The 15895-nt window shown below is 30.9% G+C and overlaps 6 protein-coding genes across 6 annotated transcripts; 2 read left to right on the plus strand and 4 right to left on the minus strand.

Annotated features, from left to right (window-relative positions):
- Positions 1 to 146: 146 nt before the first annotated feature.
- GO595_010742 (uncharacterized protein) lies at positions 147 to 746 on the plus strand (the record flags this gene model as incomplete). Its single annotated transcript, XM_067913454.1, has 1 exon — positions 147 to 746. One exon carries the CDS (start codon positions 147 to 149, stop codon positions 744 to 746), a length of 600 nt encoding a protein of 199 aa, XP_067769480.1.
- A 777-nt stretch (positions 747 to 1523) lies between these two features.
- Positions 1524 to 1826, minus strand: GO595_010743 (glyceraldehyde-3-phosphate dehydrogenase; the record flags this gene model as incomplete). Its single annotated transcript, XM_067913455.1, has 1 exon — positions 1524 to 1826. One exon carries the CDS (start codon positions 1824 to 1826, stop codon positions 1524 to 1526), a length of 303 nt encoding a protein of 100 aa, XP_067769481.1.
- A 1412-nt stretch (positions 1827 to 3238) lies between these two features.
- On the minus strand, positions 3239 to 3985 carry GO595_010744 (V-type proton ATPase subunit D; the record flags this gene model as incomplete). The annotated part of the gene is made up of 1 exon (XM_067913456.1): positions 3239 to 3985. The coding sequence occupies one exon, from the start codon at positions 3983 to 3985 to the stop codon at positions 3239 to 3241; it is 747 nt and encodes a 248-aa protein (XP_067769482.1).
- A 730-nt stretch (positions 3986 to 4715) lies between these two features.
- Positions 4716 to 5321, minus strand: GO595_010745 (uncharacterized protein; the record flags this gene model as incomplete). Its single annotated transcript, XM_067913458.1, has 1 exon — positions 4716 to 5321. The coding sequence occupies one exon, from the start codon at positions 5319 to 5321 to the stop codon at positions 4716 to 4718; it is 606 nt and encodes a 201-aa protein (XP_067769483.1).
- Positions 5322 to 7930: 2609 nt separating this feature from the next.
- On the plus strand, positions 7931 to 9016 carry GO595_010746 (WD40 repeat-like protein; the record flags this gene model as incomplete). Its single annotated transcript, XM_067913459.1, has 1 exon — positions 7931 to 9016. One exon carries the CDS (start codon positions 7931 to 7933, stop codon positions 9014 to 9016), a length of 1086 nt encoding a protein of 361 aa, XP_067769484.1.
- A 225-nt stretch (positions 9017 to 9241) lies between these two features.
- GO595_010747 (C2 domain containing protein) lies at positions 9242 to 10207 on the minus strand (the record flags this gene model as incomplete). Its single annotated transcript, XM_067913460.1, has 1 exon — positions 9242 to 10207. One exon carries the CDS (start codon positions 10205 to 10207, stop codon positions 9242 to 9244), a length of 966 nt encoding a protein of 321 aa, XP_067769485.1.
- Between the last annotated feature and the right edge of the window lie 5688 nt (positions 10208 to 15895).

Genomic DNA, 15895 nt, shown 5'->3' on the forward strand with positions numbered 1-15895 from the left:
GGTAATAATGTTTTCATCCAAAACATAAAAGAAAGTGAATTCACTATATGGCCATATTGTGGTTGTGAGGTACGATTATAATCAACAGTAAAAGCCAGAAAACAAATCTATCGTACTTTTTATCGGTTTTTGGCATTTTTTTATATATGCAATCAATTGCAAAAACAATTTTCCAAAAAATTGGTTATGGTGTAAGCGGTACATTATACAATGCATCATATGAATCAGGTTCTAAAGATCCAAATTACCCAGATCCTAATTTACCACATGATCGTGAACAATGTTTAAATCTTTTTGTAAACATGGTAGATATAGCATTGGAACCGATTATATGGGAAGAAGGTCATAACATCTCGAACGCCATTCGTCCCATTCGTGCACAATTAAAAGCAAACACATGTTTATTTTTTCATGCAAGCATATTTACGTATTATTCATTAAATCCGGACATCGGAGTATTGATCGAATTTGGGACTTATGATAAACATCGTGCAGGAGAATATCATAGTCGTGTTTATTACTTAAATGAAGAAGAAAATGGTCTTAGATTTGCAGGAGTTACAAAAGAACAATACATAGCGTATCGAAGCAAATCAAAAGGAACAGAATTCTTTGAATGTCACGTCAAAAATCCAATGACTGTTGGTCAGCTTTTGGGTAAAGTACAATCTAGATACTCGTGGACAAGTGATGACTACAATTTACTGTCACAAAATTGCCAAAAATTTTGTAGGCCAAGCTATTAAAGAATTAGGCGCATATCGCGAGAAAAATCAAAGAAAAGGTGCTTATGATAAAACATTAATTCCTTCTCCAATCCTTTCTGAGTTGGAGAAAAACGAAAAAGATGTAACTGAAATGGATGTAAATAACGGAAATGCCATGGTATCGTTGGCTGCATCTGCATCGCATCCATTGGAGTGATAACGTGCCTGCTCTTTCCAAAAATGATCACAACAAGTTTATTAAATGTAACTTATCAAAATATTTTTAATTGCTTTTAAAATTCAAATTTCATCATGCAATCCTCTAAATACTTCAAACCACAAGTAAATTTGGTTCATTAATGTATGGTTCGATCTTCAATGATTTTTTCATTGTGGAAATTCTTCAATGGAATATAACATGTTAATTATAATTGATTGGTTCTTTTGGTTAATCCCTTGTTTGTGAATTGATTAATTGGGTTTTTCTTGTTTTGTTTTCGAAGTTCTTAAACACTAAATTACGAAAACAGTTGTTTGCCGTTGGATTTACCTATCGGTTATGACAGAATTTGATGATTATAGTGAAGAACTTCGGGCTTTCATGTAAAATTTGGCAGAACAACTTCAATAAAGGCTTAAAACCGACAATACACCAAACTGTTTAGTACAAAAAAGACACAACCAACTGTTTGAAGATTACAAACTCATATTTCTGATAATCTGGGTTTGGAAGGACCATTGTTAAGAAACCATCAACAATTGATGAGTGTGGCTCATCGATGATATCGAATGAAACGAGTGGTTCCATTGAGAACTTCATGATTCCCTTAAGTTGTTCAAATTCGCAACCTTCTTAAGAAATTCGTTAACTTCTTCCTTTGTGACTTCCTTCTTAACATTCATTGTGACATCGACGAGTGAGCCAGTGATTGTTGGAACACGGAGTGAGAGACCTTCCATAGACTTTGATGGGAGTGCCTTGACAACACATGGGAGGGCGATGGCAGAACCAGTGGATGTTGGGATGATGTTCATGCAGGCGGCACGTGCGCGGCGGAGATCCTTGTGCATAACATCGGTAACGACTTGATCGTTTTTGTATGAATGGACTGTGGTCATGAAACCGTTCTTGATGCCGAAGGCGTCGTTGAATGTCTTAGCAACTGGGGCAAGGCAGTTGGTTGTGCAGGAGGCGTTAGAGATGCATTAATAACCTATACTGCTCAAGTGTGACATGCACAGTTACGCATATCGTTTTTTAATCTGCGAATGCTATGACTTGATGTTTGAAGCACAATTCGGCAAATGGGATCAAACCAATTTTTTATTCGAATATTCAAGCACAAATTTAACCCACTTTCTTCCACTCAATTTTGAATCAAAACGCATTCAATATTGAACGCTTAAAGTTGGCCAACCCAGCCATATCAAAAACCTCTTGTTGGCGTTCAAATAGTTCAGGATTTCAATACGTTTTAATCGCTCCGGCACTGAACAAGCAGCCGGACAATGGGAAGAGGAGTACATGAAAAGTTCGATTTTTCCTGGAGATATTACCAACCAAAAACGAAAAACTATTACACACTATTGTTGTTATTGATGTTTACTATCACTTGTTTTGTAGAATTCAGTGATAAAACAAGTCAACTTTCGTTTGATGTATCAGTCCATAAATTTTTAACCTTTTTTACGATTCCATCTCCATACTATGCAACTCGATATAAGCATAAACTTCATTTATATGCGGTCAATTCATGGACTCGTTTTCCTGATGTAAAAGTTGTTATTTTTACAAGTGAATTGAACGAAACCATAAAAAAGCAATATCCATCCAATGTCAAATTAATTGATAAACCATTAGAAACAGGGTATAATGGAAATCCATTAATTCGTGATTGGTTTCTTACAGGTGTTCAAATGGCAACCACGGAATATGTTGCATTTATTAATTCAGATATAGTTATTCCAGATCGATGGTATGAAACCACCAAAACCATCGTCAGAAAGTTTAAGAATAACACATATCTCGGTATCGCACGCCTTGACATCCAAGTAGAAAACGAATCATTTTTCGAAACGCCATATTCAGAACTTGAAGAACGCTTTATGAAAATGCCAGATTTATATAAATCTAAAGGCGGGGATATATTTCTATTTGCGAAAGAACAAAATAAATTTAACATCTCTAAGATGCCAGATTATGTGATAGGATTTTGTAAATGGGATAATTATATGTATGATCAAATGGGTAAATTCGATTACTCCATTTCATACCAACGGAATCCTCCAGTTTTTCATTTTCCTCATGGCCGAAACAAATGTAGTCGTCCATCATTTCGAGCATTTCGACTTGCTGCGCAAAAAGTCGGATACAAACAAACTGCTTGTTCACATCAATGTATGAAATGGCGGCTAAACATTAAGAAAGGCTTCATATTCAACAAATTTAACAAGACCGAGCGAGTGCAGATTTTTGATAAATGAATAAATATAATATGTATTCAATGAAATGATCAATAATTTCATTTTATTTAAAATAAGAGATCGGAGCTATCGGTAGAATCATCAAACAAATTAACTTCTTGTTGCTCTTGTGGCTCGGCGTCCTTCGCAAATCGAGCCAAACGTTGCACTTCTTCTTGTTCGGCCATTTCTTTCCTTTTCTGTTGAACTTTCTTGAGACGATAAAACGATTCACGTTCTTCCTCTTCAAGTCCGTCGTTAACAAATGCAATGGTGTTTTGGTAGCGAGGAATGATAACATATTCCATGGCATTAACTCGACGATTTGTGATTTTGAGAACTTCATCAATGATACCAAATGACGTTTGAAGCATGGATAATCGAATGAGCGCATCAAGAAGATTCGAAAATGCTTCACGTGCTTTTTGAATTTGTTGACCACCACGAGATAAACCAACTAATGTATTGACATCATTACCTGTGTTTACTCTTTGGAAATTTGGAACTCGAACACCTGCAATATTATCAATGGTCATAAAAAGCATTTGTGGCATGTTTGTAACACTTTGAATAACTGTGGGACTAATATCACTGGCAACAAACTTAACTTCGGTAAATGCAAAAAGAGCCTCTTTGGCAAGTTCACCAACTTGTAATTTTGTTTCACGAATATCACGAAGAAGTGATCGAAATTTAAGTGTTAATGCATCACTCTTCTTTTTTAAAAGATCATGTCCTCGAACAGCAGCAGTGCATTTGGACTTCAAATTTTGAAGTTCCATACGTGTAGGTACAACATTAAGAACCATCGTCATTTTGGAAATGATTAAGCGGTTTTGACTGGATAATATTTTTAACGTTCGCCAACATCTTCAAATCATTTATTACACTTTTCTTGTAAACAAAAAAATTTGTCCAAGGAAAAGTTTATGCTAAACTTTGATAAAATCAACTCTTTTAGGTCTCAAAAAATCTAAAAATTTGTTTAGGTTTTTATTTAAATCTATCTAATGTTTATAGAATGAAAGATCAATTTAACGATTTGAAAAATACTTGTTTTCTCGAAAATTATTTTATTTGGGCATTTAGTGACAAAAAGCAACCCATGTTCATTCATGTGAGTGGTTTTTAATCAAGATTTTGAATAAAATATATCAAGTTTTGACATAGACTCCGATGTTATTGAGAAATTATCAATTTCCAGAGATTTCACAGTGAATTCTCTTCTAATCAAAGACACCCCCAATGCAATAGCCTATGTCTTCTTCGAAAACTAAACCTCCACAAAAACAATAATCACCCCGAAGTGTTTTCTGAACTTTATACACAATTTGAAAGTACGACATAAAAATGGCAATCAGAGCGGTTTTGATCGATTTCAATAGAAATATACTTAAAAGTGGCTGTGATGAAGATTTTTATAAAAAATATCATCGCTATGCTATGACATTATTGCACATTTTATTCAATATTATACTTAATCGAAACAAAATTTATTTGTTCTAATAAAATATGTATTTCTACAAAATTTTTTGTTGTTTGTGATCAATACGCACTGATGAGGTTGTTAATGACATCATCGACTTGCTTTTTAAGGTCTTCCATTTTAGCAGGATTTACCTGGAATGGAAGAACAAAAATCATGTTATCTCGTTGGGCATGATAATCATGTTCGATATCATCATCTTGTGATGAACATGAACCATTACTGTGAGGCTTTAGGTCAAGTGGCATAGAATCTGATGTGTGAACTCGACGAACTTCTTGGAATGGAAGTTCAGGAATTTCTTCAATGGTCTTATTCAGATGTGCTTGAATATCGCATTGGAAAGAGGTATGGTAGTGACAGTCTTCGAGTATGGATGAAAAAGTAAAAGGTATATCATTTTGAAGATTTGTTAAATCAAATTCACAAAAGCCATACCTGACATGCTTGTGAACAGACTTATCTTCAAGACGAAAAGAAAATCGTAATAAATCACCTTTTTTGGAAGGTGGTTTTGAAGGAATCCTACATTCAATAGTCAAGTCCTCATCCCATTGAACTGCGTTTTTAACGATGTTTGTGGGACGTGTATTTTGTCTGTTACGTCCTTGTTTAATAACAATGAATATCTTTGTTGCTTGTGTTGGAATATCAGAAAGAGTCATATTTTTTATTGTCACTGTCGAATTTGGGTGTCGCAAAAATCTTGCAAATGGGCTTTTATTCGCAGATCTTGTGTGCTTTAGTGAATGACTTTTCCCAGACATCATGATGGTTTTGATAAATTTTTTCAAAAATCTTGTTACAACCGCCCGGAAATTCAATGCAAAAACATCGTCGTTTTCTGAAAAATCAACATCATCATTTTCAAATTTCTGTCCAACTTTTTTATCGTCAACGGTTACCAAACACCGAAAAATCTCTAAACGTTTTTCGATGGATGATCCTTCGTTTCAAATCGAATTTGAGACACATCCAATTTTTTACAAATCCTCGAAAAAAGAAAAAGGAAAAGAACAAAATTGTAATGAAATAAAGGCTTTAACTTTTTATAAAATCAATCATCTTCGTCCATTATTAATTCAATGGAAAAAACGAGCCATATTTTCGAACCAAATTCGTATTTCTCGTATAATTTTTCTTCGTCGCGTAATTATGGTTTACCAGAAAAAAGCTTTTTTCAAATGGAAAGTCAGATTTAATTTAATCAATAAGCTCCATATAATTGGAAATAAAATACAAGTTAAGAAGAATTTTTTAAGCTGGCAAAATACGGTGTTTCATAAAGCCCAACACAAGAAGGCAATTATCAAAATCTTGAAATTAAGGAGAAAATTATACAAGAGCCAATTCCTACATATATGGCTCAATTATCTTTCTTTGAAAAAGCAATATAATGATATGTGTGAAAACAATGTGAAATTGCTTGCTAAAACATTTCATGCATTTCGAATATATACAGAATCAAGTAAATTTACCAAAGAAGCCATAACAAAGATAAAAGAAATTCAACAATTCTATTTTCTGCATTATTCAATTAAGCACTGGCGACTTCAATTACATTTTAAGAGATTGATCAGATATTTTCAAAGAAGAAGAAAGACGCAAAAAACAAATTTTTTCTTTAGCAAATGGAAATATATGATTCACCAAAACAAACAGTTAAAACAAATTATTAAGAATTCTTATCAATTCAATGCAAATAAAAACCAATTTAATACAAAAATGTTAACAATAACAAACAAAGAAATATTATTAAAACAAATTAAAGATAAAATTTTATTAAAGAAATTTTATGAAAAATGGTTTATAAGTTTACAACGAATTAATTCATTAAATGAACAATTTTTACTTCTTAAAGAGAATTTGGAAATTATATATATCGAAAAGTATTTTTATGAATGGAATAATAACTTAAAATTTAATAATGAAATAAAACAAAAGAAATTCGAATTCGAAAATTATCTTTTAAATTTTACTTTTTATAAATGGTATAATAACTATAATATAAATGTATATGAAAGAACACAAATATTAAACATGAAAAACAAATTAGAAACATTAAAAATGAATCGATACTTTAATCATTGGTATTGTAACTATAAAATTAAAATGTCTTATAAAGAATCAATAAAAGTTGCACTTAAGTTTAGGAATATTTGTTTATATGTAAAATCATTTCATGCATTTGTTTTAATGCATGAAAAAAATAAAAAATTTAAAATGTTAAACTCATTACATAATGAAAACATTTTAATGTTTTATTTAATGATATGGAAAAAAAGATATTTAATTAATAGAAAATTGTTTTTTCTGGTTTCGTCTGCTATTAAACAATGGGCAATTAATGTTAAAACTGAACATTTTCAAAATGGAAAGAATATATTAAAATGAAACATAACCATAAAAATGAATATGAAGAAGCATTAAATACTTTTAAACAATTTACTATTGGCGTAATAATTGAAGGATTCGAAAAAGGTTCTTATGATTTTAATAATAAATCAAAACAAAATTTCGATTTTTCATTTCAAAAATTTCATTACATAAAAAATAATAATTTAAATTACATATACCATAATGAAAACTTAAGTGAAGTTCAACTTAAAAAATTATTGGATGACATTAATAAGAATGGAAGCTCGCCAGAAAAAAGAGCTCTTTTGTTAAAGTTGTTAAAAGAAGTTAATCATTATAGAGCAGAAATAAATAATATTGAATAAGGAAATTTCCCATAAATTATATAAATAAATGTTTGATGTATTATTAAATATAAAATTTTTCGTTTTGTTGTATTTAAAAGTTTCAACTTTAACATTGACATTGCCATTTTTATTTTTATGTTTTCGTTTTTTTATTGTTCTTTATATGGACTAATTTTTTAAACATTTGATGTTGAAATAGAATGAATCGTTTGTAGGAAATTTGATTTTGATCTAGGATTCGTTCAATGATGGTTAAAATCAATTTTTCGGATAAGTTATGATTCAATTTTTCTGCCAAATAATTTGACCGTTAATCGACCATCCGAACAAATTCCAAATTCTTTCATAAAAACTTATTAAACGTTAATTTATTTTTTTACAAATTCAAATATATATTATATTAATAAAATTATATTCAATTATCCAGAGGAATATTTATAAAAATGTTTTTGTATCGCGGTTTTAATGATTTTTTTACCGGATGTTCATTTTTCTGATTTGAATTGACGATAAAGAAAATTTGAGTGGACAAAACCAATCGTAAGTTTTGAAAAATCCAGGTTGCCAGAATGAAGAAATCAGAGCAATCACAAAAAAAACAAATTTATATTCCTTCAAGCATTAATTTCAGTCCATTCATTAGGCAAAAAAAAGAATATGCGTTCAAACGAACAAGAATTGAATCTTTTATTCATCCACATGAAGGAGCAATATGGTGTTTATGCTCTTCTCCAGATGGTAAATATACATCTAGTGCTGGAGAAGACAAAAGAATTGTAATTTATGAGGTTTCAAATAATGAACCATATATCAAAGCAATTCATGGATATTCTGGACATTCATCAGATATAGTCCATCTCTCTTGGTCAGATGATAATTTTCTTCTTAGTGCATCTCTGGATTCTACAGTAAAATTATGGCATCCTACAGAAAATTCATGTTTAGGTACATTTCAACATGATGATGCAGTCACATTTGTATGTTTTAAACCAGGTGATTCTAGTGTATTTATTTCATGCACATTTGGTATGTCAGCATACATATGGGATATTAAAAAAAATTCAATAATTAACACAATTCACTTTAATTCACCACCAACTGCAGCGGCCTTTTCTCCTAATGGCGAAACAGTTGTTGTTGGGTGCTTTAATGGATTTTGTTATTTTTATAATCAAGCAGATGTTTCATATATTACACAATTTATTGCTGGCCCTCGACACAAAAAGATGAGGATTGGGAAAAAGATTACATCTATCAATTTTATTGATGATGACAGATTATTAATTGCATCAAATGATTCCAGAATAAGACTTTATTCTATGGAAAATTTCTCCGTTATCTGTAAATATCTTGGTCACTATTCTGATGAGGCGCAGCTAAAGCTGTCGATATCGCCTGACAAACAATATATGATGGCAACAAGCGAAAAAGGCGGCGCTGTATTCATTTGGCAAATAGATAATGAAGCAGTAATGCAGCACAAAAAGCTGTTTAACCAATCGCTGAAGGATCGGTCGACTTCTTTCGAAGGTTTCCAGATGGGAAAAAAGATTGATGTAGTTGCAGCAATTTTTACACATCTTACAACTGCAACTCATTTGCATGCACTTGTTAGTGATAACAAAGGAAACATTTATACAATTTTGTCTGATTAAATATAATTTGATTAAAATTTCAAATGTTTTTTAGCACAGATGAAGATATCACATCCGTAAAAGCGTTTCTTGGTTCAGCTTATGCTCTGCGATTTAAATAATTTGCTGCAATTTCCACAGAATTTCAATGGTTTACATAATTCAAAATTAATAAAATAAAAATTTTGAGAGTAAATGATATTTAATGTTTACCAAAACTGACTAAAAATTTTTTTCTTGTTTAGCTTAATAGCGATATCCATTGTGCTTGAGGAACTTCTTGCACATCTTCCTGTATTTCTTATCGGACATACCAAGTGGACGTGGTGGGAGTGCAACGCCAGGTGGTGGTGTCGGGATAATAACTGGCTGCATAGCTGGAGCAACTTGAACAAATCCTCCAACTTGAACTGGCGCTGGTGCTGGTGGTGGCATCATTGGGCGTGGTGGAGGTGGTCCCATTGGATATGGAGGTGGTGCCATTGGTTGTGGTGGTGGTGGTGGACCCATTGGATATGGAGGTGGTGGACCCATTGGACGTGGTGGTGGAGGTCCCATTGGCTGTGGTGGTGGCATCATTGGTTGTGGTGGTGGTGCCATTGGCTGTGGTGGTGGTGCCATCGGTTGTGGAGGTGGCATTGGACGTGGTGGCATCATTGGATTTTGTGGAGGTGGCATCATTGGATTTTGTGGAGGTGGCATCATTGGATTTTGTGGAGGTGGCATCATTGGCTGTTGCATTGGTGGTGCCATCATTGGTTGTTGCATCATGGGTTGTGGGTGCATCATTGGCTGTGTTTGCATTGGTGGACGAGCTACTGTTGGTTGGAATGGAGGAGCGCCGGTTGGTGCAAGATGTAAAACAAGATGAATACGACCACCTTTCTTAACACGGCGTACTGGGATCATGTTGTACCATTGATCAATGACTTGACCAACAGGAAGTGCACAAAGTTGAATTTCCAATGTGGCCATGTCATCATCTTTGATAAGATCCTTATCTCTCATTAGAATCTTAAGAGCTGACATGCTTGGGTTTGGTACGTTGAAATGGAATTCTTCATTCCACCTTGGGTTTAATGTATTTTCGATAGTACGAGTACGACGAGTGTCATTTGAGCTTGTAAGGTTGATTACGCAATAAGGATCCGATTTGTAGGCATCCATTTTAGCAATATCCTGGGCTTCTATAACGCGGAGGTGAAGCTGCATATTGATAAATGAGGTCAATTTATTCAAATTTTGAGTAACGTTAATTGAGAAGATGTTCTGACGGTTTGATTTTGTTGGAGTAACCGCATAAAAACCATTGAAATAATAACTCATATTTGGGGTGGCCCGTGAGCACCGTTATTTGACTTGACGTAAAAGTTTTCAATGAAATTCAACCGGTTTTTATCTTCTGTCTGAGGTTCTTTTATTTTATTTTATTGTTTCGGTGATGATAGATGATAGATCCATCAGTCTAAGTATAGAGGATTTTTTGTTTAATATTGTACATTGTGCTCTATTTCATTTTTGTGAAAATACTATGATTTTGAAAAAAAGATATATTACAGTTGCAATCATTAATGCTATCCAAAATAATTTCTAAAGAATATTTTTAAACAAAAAATTATCTAAATTTATGGTACCTTTATTATTTATATTCACCTAATATTTTCAAGATTTTCAGAATGTTTTTACCTATTTCTTCTTCCTTTTCTTGAATTTTTTGAAGATAATCATTGAACATATCGATATGCAACGAATATCAATTATGATGCTGTTCCACTTACTAATTGGGATATAACAAATATCTGTATATATAAATCAGCATCTAAAAATATCGAATGCAAAATGATATTATTTCCACAAACAATTGCAAATGGAATCGAATTATTAGTGGTTCAAGATGGATGTACAATCAAAGAATACATACAAATACATTTACCAAATCATTTTTGATAAATTCTTCATTAACTTTTATAAGCACTTTAACATATTTATATTCTATCACACAAAAATCATCATTTATTATTCACAAATAAATTCAAATACATTTTCATATATTAATTCATCACATACATATATTGAAACAGGATTCATTTATTATAATTACACAATCATTTGCTATTCGACTTATTATAGTATTTATTCTTATTTCTTTACAATTTTATATTCAAATGAATTTCAAACAAATGAAAATCAAAATGTAATTATCATTTCTGTTTGCTCTGCAGTCGTTGCAATTCTAATTATAACATTACTTGTTATTCTTTTAAATAAAATCAAGCATAAGAAACATTTAAGTGAAGAACAAGAGACAGAAAATATCGAACAAAATGATGTTGAAATCCAAAACTCATTTCATAATGTATCAACAGCAAATAATATTGAAGAAAATCCATTTGCAGATGATTTTATAGAAGAAAAATTTATCTCTCAGATTTAGGAGTTAGTAAATATATATATAAACTTAAACTGAATTCTTAATTAAAAAGCATTGTTAAAACATGTGAATATTTAAAAATGTGAATGAGTTTTTTTTTCACTTATCCTCTTCTTATTATGTAATATTCGATAATGGAATTTTTCCAATAAACTCCATAAAAAATTGTAACTCAAAAGCAATTCGTCGATTACTTTGATTGCCTATTCCAAGTTACAAATTTGACAATCAATTTAAGCATTTATACCCAGAAAGGATATCAAAATCGCCAATACAATAAATCCTTTGGCTATACATAACTGACGAGTCACATATAAAACATTTCGTTAAATTCATTATTTGATATTTGTTGCACCAACTGTTTCATGACTCCAAACTATCTAACACCGACACCTCAGCCGGACGTTTTACATAGTAATCACTTCAGCAACAAATGCGAAATAACTCTTCCTAAGCTGAAGATGCCGATGTAATAAATTTTTTTCACTCTTCAAAACTTTTGAGAATTTATTCAACACAATAAATTAATACTTTTCTTGAATACGCCGGTGCATTTTTCTTAAAAAAAAATATACAAAAATTTTACTCACTTTCATTTGATTTACGTTTTGACTTTTTTGTTTTCTCTTTCTTTTCCTCAGACTTCTTTGCAAGTGATCTCTCCATTCTCATAGCAGATTGGAAACACGCAAATAAATCCAACATTGAATCACTCAATGTTTGATTTAATGGTATTGGCACATTTGACATATCGATATTTTGAATCAGTGCCACTTTTACGGGTATTTTATCCTTTAATTTATCCAATTTTTTGATATTAATTTGATACTTCTTTAGTAACCAATGCTTAGTTCTTAGTAACAGAATTGATGCGTACCAAGTTGACGGGTCACTATTTACTATTATTTCCTCATCACTTGATTCACCAGCTTCTGATATAACACTTCTTGCGTCCGAAAATACCGACGTGATTATCATTGATGTATTTTGGTTCAATTGTTGTATCAAATATATTGGCTCTTTAGCTAAAGAAAATGGAATATTCATAACAGAGTTCATAAGCCATTTAAAGAACATTGGGTTCACTCCTGAAGTAATTGAATCTTTACAAATGTGAATTATTATATCCAAAAATGACTTTCGTAATGAATCATTTAAAATTGGATATAAATCACCAAAATGATATATAATGTCATCCAAATTATATAAGTTTAAGTTATTATTTGTAATTATTTCAACATATTGGAAACATAATTTAATTCCATCATTAATACGATTTAATAAAGCATCTGAATAATTATTCATTATTTCTTTCAACACTTCTTTTGCTAAATTACATTGCTCTTTAGAACATAGCATTGTTATTACATAAGGTATTAAATTATGTGGATCAGTCATTCCATAAAGTAACGAAACACGTGTTAACTCTAACGCTGCTGTACGAATATTAGAATCGATAGAGAAAAATGATTGTTGTATTTGCTTCATGAAAGTTTGATGAAGATTTGATGAATATAAAGGTCGTATTTCATCAATTGCTGTATTATCTTCTGCTTGTGATTCTTCGATTAAAAGACTTTTTAGAAATATTAACGCAGAAATACTTTCTGGCGGCCCTAATTGGAATGCTGCTGTTACTATACCTTTAGCATTTTTAATGAAATCACTACTTCGAATACAAATATCACATGCACATTGTAATACTATAGTTCGGATTTTTGGTATTTTTGATCGAAAATAATTAGTAACGATACCCCATAAAGCTTTACCAAATTCTTTGTCTTCTGCTCCATAATATCGATAAATACAACCTGATACAAATAACGCTCTTGTAATTTGATTCGTTAATGTCTCCATTTCAGGATTATTTAAAGAATTAATGTTTCGGATATTATTTCGTAAGAATTTACTAAATTGATTTTGAATATTAGAAAGGATTGTTGAATCAGGAAAAATGTTTTGTATTATTTTGGAACATAATTCGATTACTGGTCGTACAATATTTGAAGGTTTTGAACATATTATTTGTTCCATTGGTTTAAGTGTTAATCCAATCATAGTTAAATTCGGAGTTTGTATTTCAGGTATTATAGCTATCAGGACATATGGTAATATATTTAATATTTGATTATCTTGACAAGAAATGAAAAGTGAAAATAATCGTTCATGATAATTCGAACAAATCATTGGGAATATTTCAGAAAATTCTCGTAACAAAAATACACTTTGATATGTAGTTTCAATACAAACTATGTCAACTATTTCTTGTATTATATCTTTAATTTCTTGATGATATTTAAGGAATATTTCTTTGAAAAATATTGGAAACCATTTAGGACGTTCTGAATATTTACTTATAACTTGAATTAATACTCGTCCTTTATCTTTCGCATTACCAAAAAACGCTTGAATAAATGAAGATTTGGCTGAATTTGCGACATTCGGTAATGGATCTTGAAGTTTTAAACTTAAGAAATAACATAATGATGAAATATTATTATCATCTGCAGAATTTGTAAATTTCGATATTGTCGTTAATGCTCTTTTAACTACCATCGGTGAAGAATCAGCTAAACAATTAAGGACTACATTAAAATATGGCGATGAATATTGTTCATTTTGTGATATATAATTTGTAATAATTTCAAGAACTGCATCTCGAATTGATGCTGTCGGATCTAAAAATGCATTTTGGATTTGTGAGACTAATAATGGATGATATAAAAGTGTTGGCTCAATTTCAATTATTGATGAAAACCCTCGTAATAAATTCGATCTAATTGATGAATTCTTATTAGATAATCCGCGAAGTAAATGTTGAATTAATAAATGTACATTTTCAAACATTGAATGTTTTGAGATATCATTTATATATAATTTCTCTGTTATGTCAATCGATAATTCAACAAAAACATTCTCTGGAAAAGTCCCACGCCACCATAATAAATAATTATTTGTTTCTTCAATTGTCATTTCTTCTAATGACCATTGTGATATATGAAATGGTAATGCAGTATTTGATGTATTTGAATATTTAAATGATTGCGTTAAAAATAAACAAATTATAAATCGAGATAAAATTTTTTCAAAAAGATTTGATGGAAATGTTGGATTAATTTTCATTAATATATAATTATTATCAACATAAGTTAAATGACTATTTTCTGTATTAATAATATCATCGATTTGTTCTTTTCGAAAATCACTAATTGAGTGTAGAACACTTATAGGTATAGTTACTTCTGTTTCTTCTTTACTTTTATGTGAACATAATGTAATTGATGTTAATGAAATGCATGATAACTTAATTGAGATTCGTGAAGTTTTACTATCTTTAGTCATTCTTTGGAAAAAGTATTCTAATGAAGTCTTTAAAAATTGTTCTGATGATGGATAAAATGGATGTGTTAAACATGTCCCAAGATCTTCAATGAATTGTTCAAACAAATGATAAAATGTATTATTATTAAGTGAATTAACAAAAAAATATTCAATGATTTCTTTCATAAGTTCTTTGACAACATTTTCAGTATCACATGGAAAACTTGTAATTGATTGAACAAATTCTAATATTATTCGGGTAATGGGTTGAATATATTTACGTGTATTGTTGGAAAATATTAAAATTTTGGGCGTCCCATGATGTTTTTTAATAGAAGAAAATATTTCTTCAATTAAATATTGACGAAATTGAGAATAGCGTTTAAAGATGGACGTCATTAAGGAACAAGCAGCTGTCTGTAAGGATGGTGATGATTCTTGAAGTAAATACGATGGAATTGCAATTGATATTAAATCAACAATGATTGAATCTGTAAATGTAATTTGTTGTACGATTTTGGATAATTGTGTTAACAAAGGTAATAAACGATGTAATTTTGATGGTTCTTTGCTTTCAACAAAAAGAGTTGAGAAACAAAACTCATGAAGTTTTTTGATAATATTTGTAATCCATTCATCATTATAAATACGTAACGGCATATCAGGAGCACCAAGAAATTTAAGTGAAATTTCAACAAGATCTATTGGAAAATCCTTTGATTTTAATAAAATTTGATTTTGTATTTGAAGAAAATGCATAATTTCGTTTTCGTCAACAAGATGTAGCATTTTACATTCATTTAGCCTGATTACAGCTGTGCCTATTTCGCGAATTCCCGATTGTGAAATTTCTTTATCATCAATACAATTTGCTTTTAACGCGGCATTACATTCTTCTGCAGGAGATGCATGAGTTCTATTCATTGTCACAGTTGCCTGGCTCTTCGCTTGGGAATCCATGGCCAATTTTAATTACTCTTGATGCGCTGTTGATGCAGCCGTTCCTATCGTCGTGCACGTTTATAATTAAATTCTGTCCAACGTGTCACATTTTGTAAACTTTCCAAACATTTTGACAGAGTCATGATTGATTTTGTATAATGAATATGGGAAATTTAAATCAATTATGTTCATTGTTTCTTTGACAG

The sequence above is a fragment of the Histomonas meleagridis genome, assembly GCF_020186115.1.
Source record: "Histomonas meleagridis strain 2922-C6/04-10x chromosome Unknown scaffold_61, whole genome shotgun sequence".
Lineage (NCBI taxonomy): Eukaryota > Parabasalia > Tritrichomonadida > Dientamoebidae > Histomonas > Histomonas meleagridis.